Below are 17,817 nucleotides of genomic sequence, written 5' to 3'. Positions count from 1 at the left end.
CTCTAAATAAAGTCTGTCCCAAGAGACACAACTGATGTAAGGAAAGGGGGACTTTTTAAAACCGAGCCTGACGTCACACGTTTGTGTTCCATCATCTCTTTTATTAACCAGGGGCTGGAGCCGCCCGGGCGGACAGACACAGGCGCACAACGATCTTCTCCCACACAAGCCCGGAACGGTAACAGTGTGCGGCAGCCTACGAAAGAAAAGCCGTTGCAGAGCTGTGGGGTGGCGAGGGGGTGTGTGTGGCAGGGCGAGGGAGTCATTCCTCTTCTGCTCCATCCAAGGATGCTATTTATTGGAAATCTTGCACATCTTGTCTTTTTTTTTTTTTTTAATCGATTTCTCTCGAGTGGGAGGCAAAACCTTGCGAAAGAAGAAAGGCAAAAAAATATGCAAGCCTGGCAGGGAAGCTTTCCAGAGAACCACACACAGCCTTGCTTAGATTGGGACTGCGGGAAGAGAAAGGCTCGGGCGTCCACAACCGGCTGGGCTGCAAAGACGACGCCCTTCTGTCCTGAGTGCCAGCATCAATCCCCCCAACCCTTGGCTCTGCCACCGCCCCCAGGAGGGCAGCAGCTCCCCTGTGACCACCTCTCACCCCATTCCCTTGGTCCTTCATCCACTCCGAACCTACGGGCGCATTCTCACTCCCCCTGCACGTGCGAGTCCCGTTCACCCCTGTCCACTAGCCGCTCCCAGGAAGGCAGCGGCCCCCAGGTGCCCACCTCTCATCTCCTCCCAGCCCCTTAACCCTCTCCTGCCTGAGGGGAGCATTTGCACTCTACCTCCACGAGCGAATCCTGGGCGGCTTCCCACCCCCGCTTTTCTGCTCCCCCACTTCCAGCCCCGGGCTCCGCCCACCGCGCCTAGGGCGCGCGCCCAGTAGCCGAGACACCTGGCCGCCCCTCCCCCGACTCCGCTCGGCTCCCGACTCCTCCGCCCCGCGCGCGCCGAGCTCCGCGCCCACCCCTCGCAGCTTCCTCCTCCCCGCCCCCTCCCTCCGCGGGGGGCGGGGGGCGGGGGCCCCAGCGAGCGCGGCGGCGTGGCCAATAGGCGCTCGGCTTACTCTGGCCTCTCCCCCGCGCAGCCGCCAATCGCGGCGGGCGGTGGTGGTAATATTGCGGAGTGGAGTTTGGATGCCGCCGCTGCCGCGGGTTGGAGCGGCGCGAGCGCGGGGGCTGCCAGGGTATTTCGGGAAGGGGGCGTGAGGAGGCGGCGGCAGCGGCAGCGGGGGCTGCGCGTGGAGGCAGCCGAGGGAAAGAGAAAGAAAGGACGGAAGAGGGCGGGGAGTCCTCAGAGGAGGAGGCGGGACCGGCCAGGCTCCTCACCTCTCGGCGGCGGCGGCAGCGGCGGGCGGCCCGGGAGGCGGCGCCGCCCCCTGCCCGCGGTCTCCTGAGCGCAGCCGGCCGCCGACCCGCCGGTCCCGGGCAGCGGCCGAGGCTAGTGGGGCGGGAGCGGTGGGCCGGGCGGCGGCGGAGGAGGCGGAGGCGGCCACCGCCATGGCGTTCCTCAAACTCCGCGACCAGGTAGGTGAGGGGCGGCAGGGCAGGATCGCGCCGCCCGCCGGGGGAGGACGGGAAGCGGGGCGGACTAGCGGTGTGGGCCGCCTGGGCGCCCGCTCGGCGGGGTGAGTGCGAGGGAAGTGGGGGTCCCGCCCAGGGGATGGGCGCGAGGCAGTGGGTCGGGGGCCACAGGCGACCCGCCTGTCAGAGAAGCCCGGGCCCGGTGCAGCCCACGTGCTGCCGGGGGTCTGCCGCTGCGATGAGAGGGGCGGGCTCCAAGCTCGTCGCCCTCGCGTCCGGCGACCTGCCGGGTAGGCGCCTCCTCTTTCCTGCCAGGTGAGGCTTGGGCCTAACAGGTGGCTTCCCGCTGCCGAGCCGGAGCGGTGCTGGCGGCAATGATCTGGGGTCACGACCTTGCTCTTCTGTTTGCTTCGCCGGGTAGTTCGAGGCATGCTTTCTCCGGGTAAAAGGCGGTTGATTCTGCTTAGAGACTGGTTACTCAGTGTGCAAGTTCCCAGACTTGTTTTCTTTTGACGTTTTGTGCACCATTTTAGTTACTTTTCTTGACTTAGGAAGAGCTGGTCAAAGAATATCTGAAGTACCAAAAAGACTTTTGACACTCTGGGACTGAAAACATACTGTGTCCTGGAGCGAAATCGCAACTCATTTGTACACCTAAAAACATGGAAAAATGGGTAATAAGGCTTTCAGAAGATGCAGACGCTTCCAGACATTTGTCTCTCTCTCTTAAGGAAAAGGAAAATTAACGTGTGACATTTACCAGCTCGTGGGGAACTTATTAGTGCTGAGTACTTATTTTGCCATTTTTCTGAACAGAAGATATTGAACAGATTTGAAGGAGAGTGACTTGCTTGCTTTGGGAAACTATTCCAAAACTGCAAAGTCCTTTTGCAAAAGCAATGGAGACAAACTTGAGATGTACTTTTTGTATTATCTTTTAGTAAATATTGTACTTTAAATTCTGAATCTAGTATCGTGAATTTTCATTTCATAACTGAATTTACTTTATGGTTAGGCTTGTGCCTGACCTTGTGTATCATATAGTATCAAGAGGATTTTAGCTGGTGTTAACAATATCAGGGCATGATACTTTGAAAAACTGTACTTCAGTCAAGTTTATGCTTTGTATTTCAGATTGTGGAACTGTGCTTTCCATATGATAGCCACTAGCCACTGTGTGGAAATTTAGATTTAAATTAATTAAAATTAAGTAAACAGTTTTTTAGTTTTGCTAGCCACATTGGCTATTGTATTGAACAGAACAGATGTAGAAGATTTCTGTCATTTCAGAAAGTTCAATGGGACAGCTCTGTTAGAATAACAGGTAAAACACAGTGGAAGCATAAACCGTATTCTGCTAATTCCTGTACAGTTAATGCACGTTATGCTCTTAATGGTGTGAAACTCAAGATCAAGGTTTTCTACTAATCTTTACCAATCTAATGGCACTTTGTGCTTCCATAAGTAATAGTTGACGTAACAATTGGTTGTTTTCTTTTGTTTCTAGTCCTGTACTTTTGAAAAAGTTCCTGTGATTGAGACCTTTGTGTGCATTAGAAATTTAGTGAACTTTTAGGAGAGCAGCCTATTTTATTCACCATCAGATTTAAACAGAAACAGGATTATGTTTTCAGTGGGCATAAAATCCAGTTACACCTTTGCATTTGTGTATTTAGGAATTGCAATTATGAAGCAATTGTGATGCTACTCCAGTTCTATATAATAACCGTTAATACTCAGTGGTAATCTGTAAACTTGAGGATAATTGGACAAGTTAATGAAATGGCATGGCAGGGAGTGGGGGAAGAACATTTACGTTTACCTCTAAACTGCTAAGTGATTGGACCATCTGGTCTCTTGGTAGACTTTGAGAAATGAGTTTGTTTTTGCCTAGTTTAAAGGGAATAGCTGTTTTTAGAAGTCATTTTATGTGGTTCCCCAATGTTCATCGCAGCACTCTTTACAATAGCCAAGAGTTGGAACCAGCTCAAATGTCCATCATCAGATGAGTGGATACGGAAAATGTGGTATATCTACACAATGGAATACTACTCTGCTATAAAAAAGAATGAAATACTCCCATTTGCAGCAAAATGAATGGACCTAAAGAGAATTATATGAAGTGAAACAAGTCAGGCACAGAAAGAGAAATACCACATGTTCTCACTTACTTGTGGGAGCTAAAAATAAATAAATAAATACACAAATAAACTGGAGGGGGAGGAAAGAAGACACAACAATTACAATTCCTTGAATTTAATACCACAAGCAAACAGATATGAGGTTGTTGGGAGGGAGCGGGGAGAGGGAGGAGGGAGGGAAGTTTCAGTAACTGGCCAAGATAATCAACCACATTGTATATTGACAAAATAAAATTAAATTAAAAAAAAAGAAACAAACCAGCAAAATGCACGCATATATAAAATCAAGAACAAACACTGTAAAGACCCTAAATACTCATCAATATTAAATTGGATAAATAAAAAATAAAAATAAATAAAATTTGGAAAAAAAACAAAAAGAAGTCATTTTATGTGATGATATTTAGTAGCTATTAGAATTGATGGTAAATATGAAATGTAATGCAAATACTCTTAACCTTTCCCACCTATAGGAAAAGGAATTCAGCTAGACGAATTATTTTATATGGAGGAAAGGAGATCTGGATAGGTACACAGAATTTTACAGCTGGAAGGTACTTGACATAGCTTTTAGCTCAAAAGCCTTATATGCACTTGAGATGAGAAGTAGTAGAATCTACTTTTCTAGGTCAGTTTCCACATTCACCTTGTATTTTGTTTCTGTCTAGCTTTGCAAAATAGAGTTTAATATATAGAGGTTACAAATGGGTAGGAGTTGTTTTTCTTTGTGCATTTAAGCACCAGGAGAGTTCTAGGTGGTTTAGATATAAAAATCAGTGGGTAAATAAAGCAGTTTGTTCTCATATCCAGTCAATAACAGCTTTCTCTCGTTTTGTGCCAATATGTAATTATGGGGTGAGAAGTCATTACTGTACTCCTTTCTGTCTGTGACTAGACGTGAATAATTTTTATTTTTATTTTTATTTTTTATTTTTTTTTCTTCGTGACCGGCACTCAGCCAGTGAGTGCACCGGTCAGTCCTATATAGGATCCGAACCCGCGGCGGGAGCGTCGCCGCGCTCCCAGCGCAGCACTCTACCAAGTGCGCCACGGGCTCGGCCCTAGACGTGAATAATTTTTAATTGTAGATAAAGTGAAAACAATTTGTCTTCTGTTTGTAGGAGTAGACACATGAATTTTTTTCCTGAATTATTTCACTTCAGTTTTTACAGCATCAGTCTATAACAATGGCAGGGTTTTTTCCAACAGGTGTCACTGTCACAATTATTATCTTTGCAGTTAGTAAAAATGTAATCATCATGTATGATTACATTTTAATTTGTCAGCGGTACACCCTAATAAGAAAGGTAGAAGGTCTTAGTTTAGATTAGGGGTCACAAGCTCACGACTGGCAGCCTAAATGGCAACTGACACATAGCTTCAGTGTTTAGAAGACAATAGGGAGTAGTGGAGATTAAGGCAAATAGGAGCAGGTTATGTTAGTTGCTTCTGGGTTCCAGGCCATTGTTGCTGTGTAAGTGTGCCTAGTATTTTTGGAATTCCCAGTTTTTTTTAAGGAAGCCAGAAATCCAGACTGTTATATGAAATCTCTCTATTTGTAAATATTGGCAGATTGGTAATTACAGTTGACAACAATTAATGCTGTAGTTTTAAAAGGGGCTAGTAAGAAGCCAGTTTGTAACCCACTGGTTTAGATCAGTTTGAGAAAACAAACTACAAAATAAGATTCCTATTAAAAAGTTTTCTTCTAGATAAAATAGCCAGAATGGTCATAAACTTTTAAAAATTGAGATAAAATTTGCATGTTATAAAATTCACCCTCTTAAAATGTACAATTCATTGGTTTTTAGTATATTCACAAAACTTGAAACAATTATTACTGTCCTATTTCAGAACATTGTTAGCACTCCAAAAAGAGACCCCACATCCATTAGTAGTCACTCTCCATTTTCCCCTCCATGCAGCCTCTGGCAACCACTAATCCACTCTGCGAATTTGCCTATTCTGGAAATTTCCTATAAATGGAATCATAAAATAGGTGGCCTTTTTGAGTCTGATTCCATTCACTTAGCATAATATTTTTAAGATTCATCCATGTTGCAACATGAATCTGTTGGTCATAAACTTTTATATAATGTTTAAGAGTTCCTAAAAAACTTTCCTATACTTATGCTATTTCACTGCCTCCTGTAGTGTGCATATGTATAATTTGGGATAGCATTTACTTCTGCTTTCGGAATTTGTTTTGTAACTGGAGTTACTCTTTGTTTGCACAAGTACTAAAGGCTAGTAGCTTTTACACTTGGATTATTTTTGTGTAGGCGCCATCTTTATGTACACCCTTCTGGGGTAGTGATCATCAGGTGAGGATTCTTGATATGTTGAAGTTTTTGTTTGTTTGAGCGGGGATAGCATATATCAGTGAGTAGGTGTTGGATGGATGAGAATAACTTAACTATTATTTTGGATAGTTAGTAAGCTCTCACTTGATCAAGTACCCACTGGGAGTAGATCATTATTTGACCTTTCAATAGAAAAAAAAATAGATAATCCTCGAGAAATCTTATAATTGGGGATACAGAATGCATGAAGTGTCTGTAGAACACTGATGCCCATAATTTCAAGTACTGTGTATCAGGTGTCCCTCTGCTTTGTACTGGAGACTGTGGGGGACAGACACATGGGTGAAGTAGTCACCATCTCTTGTCTTAAGGATCTTATAAAAGACACACATAAGTGCAGGGTGTGTGAAGTACTTTACCTGAAAAGGTTTATGGACGTTGAAGGAAAAAAAACATATGAAGCATATTATTTGAAAATGTAACTAACATACAGTTCAAAATTAAGTGTGTCCAGTGTTTCCTGACTTTTGGGATATCTTGTATAATACAAGGTAGAACCTCGTGAGCTCCATAAGAAGTGTAGATATGTTTCAGAATTCAGAAAGGATCAGATGATTTGATTGTAGGTAGAGAGAAACCCTCATGGCAAGGGAGGTGCTGTATTTTAGGTTCACCAGAAGGATTTTTTGCTGTTGAAAGCAAACCATTGTGCATGACAGCAACGGGAGGGAACCGTGAAGGCGAGCCAGGAGAAAGGATGGTAATCTGTATTGGGGTAGTGAGGGGTAGTGAGGAGATAGTCCTGACTGGTGTGTGTAGTTGGAAAGGATGGGAGATAGATTAGTGAGGTTAACAGTGACTACATTATAAAGTACTTTCAGTACCGTGCTGAGAAGTTTGGACTTTGTTGGTAGGTGGTGGGAAGTCGTAGCTGGGCCTTCTTAAAATAGGGTCTGTAAGGGTTTCAGTGGAAATGTGCATATATGCACTTTTTCTAAAGAGGGCTCATAACTTTATTAGATCTTCAGGGAGGTCTGTGGCACCCGAAAGTTAAATAATCACTACATTATAGGTTTTAGAATACTAGATTACAAAAGGCAAACAGACAGGGACACCTAAGACCAGTTTGGTAGTTACTGCTATAATTAAGAACATATGTAAACTATTTTAGTACAAACTTTGAATATTAAGTACTAAGCAAAAGTTTGAATGGGAATAAGTACATCTTCAGAGATTCCTCATGGCAATATTAATGGCCTACTTATATGTATAGTTGATAGTGTCTTAAATTCATATGATAATTGATTAAATGCAATTAAATATTTATTATGGTAGTAAAAGAAGAGCAGATAATCCAAGTAGTTAGATTTGGATTGCATTAAGGTTTTCAGCATTTTGTCTTATTTCCTTTTTATTTTTCTAGTCTAATTTAAAATTTATATTTAGTGAATGTATTTTGCCTGGGTGGGCTGAGGTGATATGTCCCTGGAAAATGTTTTGTGTCTAGAGAAAATAGTTCAGGATTAAGTTCTTTGTTCTGGATAGTGTATACTATGGACAGTTCACATCAAATCAAATCAATCATACAGTAATAATTCTAATTCAAAGCAAAAATTAATGAAATTTCCATTTACTTAAACCATTAATGTTTTAAACTGTTACTGGGATATTGTGCATGAATGTAAAGTTGGAATGATTAAAGTTCTCAAATATTTTAGGTTTAATTTCCACTCCTACTCCCTGCCTCTAATTCTTAGTTATATTAATAGTGATTTACGCACTCTTCTTATATGATATGATTTTTAAAAAGTTACCAGGTGTGTATATGATGATTGGCTTACAAAGCAGAGTCTGGATAGAATTACTACTTCTGTAACTTTAGTGAAAAAGTCACTTTGGAGGCAGAGGTTGGAGTTGTGCAGTTCCAAACCAACAAACACCTAGATCCACGAGAAGCTAGAAAAGGCAAGGAAGGATTTTCCCCTAAGGTCTTCAGAAGTACACCTTGATTTCAGACTTGTAACCTCCACAACTATAAATATATTTCTGTTGTTTTAAGCCACCAAATTTATTTGTTATGGTAGCCCTAGGAAACTAATACAAAGAATTGTATGATTTTAGCTCTTACATTTAGGTCCGCGATCCATTTTGGGTTAAGTTTTGTATATGCAATCAGGTAAGGTGTTCAACTTTATCTTTTTGCATGTAGACGTTCAGTTGTCCGAGTACCAGTTGTTGAAAAGACTATTCTTTCCCCCATTGAATTGTCTTGGCATTCTTATCACAAGTCAATTGACTGTAAATGTGAAAATTTTATTTCTGAACTTTCATTTCTATTCCATTGGTCTTTATGTGTTTTCTTATGCCAGTACCACATTATCTTGATTATTGTAGCTTTGTAGTAAGCTTGAAATTGGGAAGTGAGAATCCTTCAACTTTGTTTTTTAGGATTTTGGCTTTTGTGGGTTATTTGCATTCCCATATTAACTTTAGCATCCACTTGTCAATTTCTGCCAGAAAGACAGTTGGAATTTCAATAGGTATCACATTGAATCTGTAGATCAATTTGGGAAATATTGCCATCTTAATAGTAAGTGTTTCTATTTATAAACATGGGATACCTTCCATTTATTAAGGTTCTTAATTATTAATTTCTTTCAACGGTGTCCTGTTGTTTCCAGATAAAAATTTTGGACTTCTTTTGTTAAATTAATTGCTAAGATTTTTTTATGCTATTGTATATGGATTTTTTCCTTAATTTTATTTTCAGACTATTTATTGCTGATGTATAGAAATACAATTGATTTTATGTACTGTTCTTGTACCCTGCAATTTTGTTTAACTCATTTATTAGTACTAACAGATTACTGAGGCTTTTCTATATACAAATTGTGTTGTCTATGACTAGAGATAATTTTACTTTTTTCTTTCCAATCTGGATGCTTTTTATTTCTTGCTTACTCGCCCTGACTAGAACCTTCAGTACATGCTGAATATAAGTGGTGAGAGTAGGCACTCTTGTTTGTGATCTTCTGTCTCATCAAGTATGATGTTAGCTGTGGGTTTTTCATAGGTGGCTTTTATTAGGTTGAGGAAGTTCCCTTCTGTTCCTAGTTTGTTCTTAAACATGGATATTAACTACTAGTTCCTATTTGGGCAGTGTAGCTATTTGAATATAATGAAAGCTTAGACAGGAAAATCCCCTGGTTTCAGCCAAGATCACATTATTGTTAGAGCTTCTCCATGCTCAACACTTCCAAATATTGTGGGAGTTTTTTGTTTTGTTTTGTTTTTAATGGCGATTTCCAATTTTGTGATCCTGGTTTTGAGCTTTCACCTAAGCTTGAATCTCTCAGACATTTGCCTATTTGGTAATTCCAGTTAGCTACGTGTGTGTGATGCCAAATTCAACATGCCTGTTTATATATTCATTTGACTGACTCTGATTTTATTGTGCATCAAGTGCTATACCATAGTCCAAAGGATACAAGAATATGTTTGGAGAACTGTCAAGTAAGCATGGTTGCAGCACAGGGGACTTGGTGTGTCATGAGATGACCCAGTTAGAGATAGGAACCATATCATGTGGGTCTTTTGTGCTGATTTCTGAGATGGAATTTTATTCTGAAAGCAGTGATGATCCAATAAAAGATCAAAGTAGGGAGTCAGTGCCAGATTTGTGTTTTGCATGAATTCTGGAGGAGAGGTTACTATAGAATATAGATTGGTGCTGAGGGTGAAGCTGGAGGCAGGGAAACTGACAGGAAGTTCTGCCCATTTGAAGAGAACTGTTTGATATAAGACAATGGCAGTGGGGATGGATTCCAGAATACTTAGGAAGTAAATTTGATAGGACTTGCTAACTGGACTGTAGAGACTAAAGGAGAAGGATGACTCCTAGGGTTTTGAGTAGGGGGTCTAAGTGGGTAGGGCATGCTAGAAGAGGAGGTGTTTTGAAGCTAAGATGAATTCAGTTTTGGATATATTGAGGTCCTAGTGGGACATCTAAATGGAAAATTGTTGTTATATATAGTAGGCAGTTGAATAAGAGGCCGGGTTCCAAGAATGGTGTTTTCAGGTGGTAAGTGAAGTGAATGAGATTACTCAAGGAATGAGAGGAGCTCATGGCCAAGATAATATAATGGAGAATATGGAATGAATGGAGGAAAGAAAGTCTAAGGAGAAGCTACTAGAGTTAGGAAGAAAGCCATCAGAAACTGCAATCAGAGACCAAAGAGGAAAAGAGTTTCCCAAGTTGCACCTATGTTCTCTCAGCCACGAAGACTTAATTTTTTCATCGCCTTTCTGTTTTCCTTTTATCCGGTACATTGTTTTAAACTTTTCCATGGAAATGTTTTTCCTATTTGCCCCAAGCTCTTTACTTCCTAATCCACTATTTCTTAATTTGGGTATAAATCAGAATCACTTGGTGAGCTTAAATATAGATTCTTGGGGACCCGGTGAATGTGGATCACACCTGGCTAATGCCCCAGAATCTGTATTTTAAAACCTCTTATGGTGAAGATTGGCTTGCTCTTTACCAGTCTTGTTTTCTTTTCTCCTGGGCCCCAACCTAACTTTTTACTAGCCCCCTTTGTGTTTGGGGATAGCCATATGAAGTCTGGCCATATGAAATTAAGCAGAAATGTTGAGTGTTACTTCAGCCCTGGCAAATACAAACCTCCCTTAACGATCCTCTCTCTTCCCCACCTGCTGGCTGGGTGTTTGGAACTTTGGAAAAAATGGGTTAAAGAGCTGAACTTCTGTCCGCCTGGGTTTTCTCCAGCCTCTTCACACCCCCAGCTGATAATCATGGATTTTTGGACTTCATGCAAACATGAAATAAAGATAAACTAATGTGCTATGCTACAGTTTGGGGATTTATCTATTACAGCATATACTGTTAGTTACTTTAAAATAATACAGCTCCTTAGATTATAATACAAGGACCGGAATTTGGGAACCATTGTCCTTGGTTTGTACTATTTGTATTTTTAAGCTCATGATAGGTAAGTCTTCAGATGTTGTTTTTCAGACCTTGTATGTATTGTTTTCTTTGTAAAAATTTTAATGAAAAATGGTTGTAATTAACATCCTGACTATTTTGTTAGATAAATATTTGCATGTCTCCTACCTGCTGGTCCTTGATACTGAGGTTAAAACAGAGTCTCTGTCTCCTACTCTGGAATAAGATGGAATTATATAAGGGTAATTATTTTACCTGTCCTTTGAAAGCATTAAGGAAGAAATAGCTAATTGAACCCCAGGGGGAAAAGTATAGGGAGGAGGTCCTTATTGAAGTTTATTTTAATGGGATTTTACTTACCCACATTCCTCTTATAATTTTGTTTTCTCTTATCCTTGGTGAATGGGAACCATATATAACCTGTATAAAATACCCTTTTAGAGAAGCAAAAACTACAAGCACGTTTTTGGTAGATTTGTATTACATGGGAGTATATTGTTTGAGCGTGTGCTTTTTTTTAATCTCTACCATTAATAAAGAATCAAATACTTTATTTAGGAGAACTGAAAGTCTTAGTCTTGATGCAGAGTATATTGTTAAATTTTTCCTGAATTTAACTAAAATTTTTAAAAATGAAATATCTTGTCAATTGTTTCTTCCGATTTTCCTTTTCAGGGAAATTTTGGATTAGAAATGGTGAAAGTCAGAAAGGACCTACTTACTGTCTTTAGTATTAAATTCTTATTAGTGTAAATTAGGTTAAAATTATATAACTCAAACAGGACTTTGAAAAAGAGTGTATGTATGCGGGTGTGTTAGGTCTCTGAATGGTGAGTAGTTTCCCTATTTTTTGAAAGGTTGTATGGAAGGCAGTATGTAGTTCCAGAGTGTCAGACTGGATTATGCCCAGAGTGAGAAGAGTATCCCTAGGAGAACTATAAACAGCTAGGCAGGTGACAACCACATCCTGGAATAATAGGCATGTTCTTGGAGTTAGTTGAACCTGACAGTTAACAACAGCTGGCTCTTAAGTTTCAGGGTGAGTGGTGGAGTTGAAACTGGGTGAATAGATCAGCATAGCAACTCTGTAATATTAGTCAATCCAATTAAGTAGCCTAATCCAAGGTATGGGGAGGTAGTTAGAAATAAGCATGTCTTTGAAATCCTGAATGATTCAAATAGTGATATCTGGAATCAAGAGACTTCAATAGACAAGGTCAAGGATTTATATGTAACCTCTCAGACATTCTTATCTGATGCTGTAGCAGGGACAGTGACAAAGAACCTGACTGGAGTAGTTCCCAACTGAGAAGCTAGTCAAGAGGGGCAAATGAAATACGGTGTATATGTACTGTAGAAAGGTTCTGGTAGATTGTGTATATGTTAAATAACAGTTGATCCATTCATCTAACAGTGGGTGACTGCTACTTTAGAGAAATTTCTTGTTAATTTTATTAAGGAAAACAAATTATCATTAAAATATTAAAGCAAATTATCACTACCATTAATAAAAACAAATTATCATTTGTCTTTTATCATAAAGCTGAATTTCTATATATCACCTTCACTTAAGTTTAGATGCACGGACTGCGTCATTATTACAGATTATCAAAATATATTATTTTTATATCCTGGTGTGTATATTGGTTTTAGAGCCTTTTGTGCTTCAGCTGTTGAAATGTTGCTTTTAAAATGTCACTAATCAACCTGTTTGTATTTTCTTCTCCTTACTAATGATATTCCATCTTCTAAGCCTTCCAGGTTTTCTTATAAAGTCTAATGAACTCCTCACCTGCTCACCTTCTTGTTCCCTTAGCTCCTTGGAGCCATAGTTTTGACTTGAGATTTTTTTTTTTTCTGACTACAGCTTCTTTCATTGTTGGTTCTCCCACTTCTTCCCACAAAGTGAATCTGAGCTTACTTCACCTAGGCTTTTAGGTTTATTTGGCCACAAACTGACCTCTTGAGAAGCCTGGACCTTCTGATTTGAGCTGTGTTGTTTAGAGTAGTATTTTCAGAAGTGTGAGACAGCTTTTACTACTGGTGTGTTTCTTGAGATTTTATGTGGGTGACCAGTCTACTTCAGTTACCAGATGTTTACTTGACATTTCTTTGCTCCCAGTCCAGACTCAAGAGGATAGCCTGATATGGTAGGCATGGTCATCCCATGCCTACTTCATTCTTGCTTCCCTCTGGTCTATTTGGGTGTCTCCCAGCTCACCCTGTTGCAACCCTTCATAGCAACCATTCTGTAGCTTTATTCATTTTGTTCTTTTCAACACCCATCTCCCTTCCTTTCACCTGTCACCCCACTCCTGTTCATCTTTCAGCTTTCATTTCCGCTTTTCCACCTCATTCTATCTTCCTTTATTTGTCTAGGCCCAACCTCTTGAGGCTTAACTTCTACCTTATACACATGGTCCTAGACTTACATCGGGGCAACGTCCCAGTGAACCCATCATAAAGTCAAAAAGTCATGAGTCAGGGACCGTCTGTATATATCTTCAGTCTCTTCCCCTTCGTCTCAGTCTTCTGTCTCGTAACTTCTGCCCATTCTTTCATACCCCACTCCCAAATTTATTAAGAGAAGTTTACCTATTCATGTGAGCTTTCTTGTTGTAAATCATTTACTTCCACACTTTGCTGTCTCTTCTTTTTCTTCTTATTTTTGTCTCCAAGGAAGGCATTTTCCTTTCTCAAACTGTTTTTGTACTACTCTCCTAGTCCTAGCCTTATCTGAAATTTAGATAATGATATTTATCTTTTATTTTTGTTTATTCACTTTTTTGTAACTCCCACTGTCCTCACATATTGTTATATATTGGTGTCTGGATGGGCACTACCTATGATTTAAGATTTTAATACTCAGATTGGACAAAACCAGGTATGCAACACCCATTACAGAATTCAACTTTAACAATGCTTGTTTCTGTTTGGGTGTACCATATATTGCAGTATACCTTTAAAAATACCACTTACTTCAGTGTAAAGCAGTAAATCAAAGTTGTTTGAGCTGGGTTTATTTGATTAGACTAGTGAAAACATTTTCCTTTCCATTGCCATACATCAAGGTTAAATATATGCAATATTCAAAAAAGTATAAAAATTTATTTTTTGGTCATGTATCCTTTTATTATTATCCCACTCTTCGGGTAGCTTTTTCTCAGTCACACTGATTTTAAAATGTGCTGAGCTTATATAGTTTTCATTGTTTCCACATTCCTATGTGCCTAACATGTCAGAAAATCTTCCCTTTTACTCAATTCAGTTCTCTCCAGCTATAATTCAGTTGTTTTCTATTACGTTGTCTACAGCTAAGACCCTGAATAGCTGTACAGCCTTCAGGTTGGATTAAGGGAACAGGTGATTGGTTAGACCAGTGACTTTTAAAAAAAATTTTAACTGTTTATTGAGGTATAATTTACATATCATAAAATTCTCCTCTTTTAAGAGCACAGTTCAGTTATTTTTAGTAAACTTTGAGCTGTGCACCCATCATTACAATCCAGTTTTAGAACATTTCCATCACCCCAAAAAGATATCTTGTGACCATTTTGCAGTGACTTCTGGTCCCACCTCCAGCCCCAGGCCACCACTATTAGTGATCTGTCTATAGATTCACCTTTTCTGTACATTTCATATAAATGGAATTTGTATGATATGTGATCTTTTTTGTCTGACTTCTGCCATTTAGTTTAAATGTTTTTGAGGTTCATGCATGTTGTAGCATGTATTAGTTTTTCATTGTTGAATACTATTCCATGTATTTATCCATTTACCAGTTGATGGAAATTTGAATTGTTTCTCATTTTTGGCAATTTATGAGTAATGCTGCTGTAAATATTCACATATCAGTCTTGTGTAGACATATGTTTTAATTTCTTTTGGGAAGATTCCTGTGAGTGGAACTGCTGGGTCATATGTTAAGTTTAATGTTTTAAGAACAGCCAAACTGTATAATCCCTACTCTTATGTTGCTAGATTTGGTGCGCTTATGTTTTGTTGTGAATTTTTATATTTCTGCTCTTGTGATGTCTTTGGCTTTGGGATGAGGGTAATGCTGGCCTCATAGAATGAATTGGGAAGCGTTCTGTCCTATTTGAATATCTTAGATGAGTTTGTGAAGGATTAATATTATTAAGGTGTTTGGTGAAATTCATCATTGAAACTGTGTGGGCCAGGGCTTTCTTTTAGGGGAAGATTTTAATTACTAATGCAATTTTTTACTTGGTATTCAGATTTTCTATTTCCTTTTAAGTCAGTCTCAGTAATTTTTGTCTTTCTAGGAATTTGTTTATTTTTTCCAAGATGTTTACATTTGTTGGCATAAATTTGTTCATAGAATTCACTTATAATCATTTTAATTTCTCTAAGGTTGGTAGTGATACCTTCTCTTTCGTTCTTGATTTTGGTAATTTGTTTCTTCATTCTTTTTTTCCTGGTCAGTTTAGCTAAAGGTTTGTAGATTTTGTTGGTTTTTTCAAAGAACCAACTTTTGATCTTGACTTCTCATTATTATTATTTTTCTACTGTATTGATTCCTCTTTAATATTTGTCATTTCTTCTGCTTTCTTTGGGTTTATTTTGCTCTTCTTTTTGTATTTTCTTGAGGTAGAATCTCATTTGGGATTTTCCTTTTCTAATATTGGTGTGTACAGCTATGAATTTCCCTCTAAACACTGTGTTAATGATATCCTATAAGTTTTGATATGTTTTGTTTTCATTTTCATTCAGCTCAAAATATATTCAGATATTTCAAAAATATTCAAAATATGTTAAAAAGTAAATCACAAAATCCCTTTGTGATTTTCATCTTTGACCCATAGGTTATTTAGAAGTGTCTTGTTTAATTTTCAAATGTTTTTGAATTTCCCAAATTTTTTAGTTGTCAGTTTCTAATTTACCTACATTGTGATTGAAAAACGTTTTTTGTATCAATTCAGTTCTTTTAAATTTGAGACTTGTTTTATGGCCTAGCATATGGTCTGTTCTAGAGAGTGTTCCATGTGTGCTTGAAAAGAATGTGTGTTTGACTGTTGTTGGGTAGTCTTCTGTAGGTGTCAGGTCAAATTGGTTAATAGTGTTGTTCAAATCTTCATTATTTTTGTTAATTTTCTGCTTACTTGTTTATCCATTATTGAGGATGGGAGTAGAAGTCTCTACCATAACATTATTGTTAAATTACCTATTTCTCCCTTTATTTCTGTCATTTTTTGCTTTCCTATTTTGGGGCTGTTTTGTTAGTGCTTATATTTATATTTGTTATATCTTCCTGTTGAATTGATACTTTTAATATTGTACAATGTTTCTCTTTGTCTCTAGTAACTTCTTTTTGACTTAAAGTCTGTTTTGTCAGGTAATAGTATCGCTATTCCAGCTCTCTAATGGTTATTGTTTGTGTGGTATATCTTTTTCTCTCCTTTCAACCTATTTGTGTATTTGAATTTAAAGTATCTCTTGTAGACAGCGTACAATTGAGTATTGCTTTTTTAAAGTCCAGTCTGACAGTATCTTTTTAGTGGAGTGTTAATCCGTTTATACTTAATGTTGCTTTTGAGGTAGTTTGATTTATGTCTCTCCTTTATTATTTGTTTTCTATATATCTCATGTCTTTTTGTTCTTCTTTTATCACCTTTTGTATTTTCTATGTTGCCATTTTAATTTAATTTTTAAAAAATATACTTTTCTTAGTGTTTGGGATTACAGTATGCATCTGAATTTATTACAGTCTACTTAAGATAAATACTAAAAATGCTCCAGTATAGCTCCATTTCATCTCCTCTTCTTTGTGCTATTATTGTCATATATATTATGTTCATTTATGTAATAAACCCAACAATACAGTGTCTGAATTATTGCTTTATACAATGTATATCTTTTAAAAAAGACAAGAAAGGAGAAAAAAAGATTTATAGTCTTTTCTATTAACGTATATATTTATCACTTCCAATATTCTTTATTTTTTCCTGTGGATTCGAGTTACCATCTGGTGCCATTTTCTTTCTCTAGTGTAGCTTTGTTTCCTCCTCCCTTTCTTGTGCTGCTGTTATCATATATATTACATCTTTATATGTGATAAGCCCAACAGTATAATTTTATAATTGTTTTATGCAGTTACTTTTTAAATCAAAAGAACAAAAAGTAGGAATTATACTGTTTTTTATTTTATACTGTCGTTTTCCCTTTACCTGTAATAATCTTTATCAGTGCTCTCTATTTCTTCATATGGATTCCAGTTACTATCTGGTGTTACTTCCTTTCATCCTGGAGAACTTCATTTAGTATTTTGCTTTCATCTATACCCCCTAAAAATACATGTTAGACTTATGCAGCTCCCTATCATCTCAATTGGGGATCATATGCCTTATGATCTTGGTATTAGTTGAGTGAGGATTGGGAAGGGATGGCACGAGATGAGGCTGGAGGGGATGTAGGGGCCAATTCCTGGAGTATCTTGTGTTCTAAGCTACAGGACTTGAATCTTATTCTTACAGCTGTGGGGGCAACCACTGAAAGATTTTATACAGAGTTCTGTTGTCATATTTGAGCCTTGAGGAAAGTATGTTCCAAAAACTAGATTCTGAATGCTTGTTCACAGATGTCAGTGATGAACCACAGGCTCTAAGAGGGAGGTGAATCTGCCCTTTTCTCTGTAATTCCTTCTCCTTTTGCTTACGTTGCTTATATCGAAGTAGCTACTTCCTTGCAGCCATAAAATATTTACAGATTTGTGGCAGAGTGCTATATAATTTGTAGAGTGAGAACCATGGGAGCTCTCTGATATTTGTGAAACAACAGTTTGAGGACGGCTGTTGTACAGTGAACAGGTTGCTTACTGTTTGTGTACATAAAATGGGATGTATATTGAAAGATTAGATAAA

At 38.7% G+C, this 17,817-nt stretch overlaps 1 protein-coding gene and 1 pseudogene across 3 annotated transcripts in view; one reads left to right on the top strand and one right to left on the bottom strand.

Moving 5' to 3' along the window:
- Window positions 1-1,421: 1,421 nt before the first annotated feature.
- The window catches only part of ANKRD28 (ankyrin repeat domain 28), a 184,417-nt gene continuing 168,021 nt past the window's right edge, over window positions 1,422-17,817 (top strand). The window contains exon 1 of one of the 3 annotated variants that reach the window (XM_063113785.1): window positions 1,422-1,529. In XM_063113785.1, coding sequence (XP_062969855.1) covers window positions 1,503-1,529 — 27 coding nt within the window. In that variant the 5' untranslated portion in view covers window positions 1,422-1,502. The remainder of the gene's footprint in view (window positions 1,530-17,817) is intronic. The other 2 variants (XM_063113787.1, XM_063113786.1) reach the window with 2 other exon arrangements.
- LOC134390833 (small ribosomal subunit protein uS5-like) overlaps window positions 1,710-17,817 on the bottom strand; it is a 33,116-nt pseudogene continuing 17,008 nt past the window's right edge.

Source organism: Cynocephalus volans, chromosome 11, assembly GCF_027409185.1.
Source record: "Cynocephalus volans isolate mCynVol1 chromosome 11, mCynVol1.pri, whole genome shotgun sequence".
Classification (NCBI taxonomy): Eukaryota; Metazoa; Chordata; class Mammalia; order Dermoptera; family Cynocephalidae; genus Cynocephalus; species Cynocephalus volans.
Note: the sequence above shows the minus strand (reverse complement) of the source record. Positions and strands in the feature narration are given on the sequence as shown.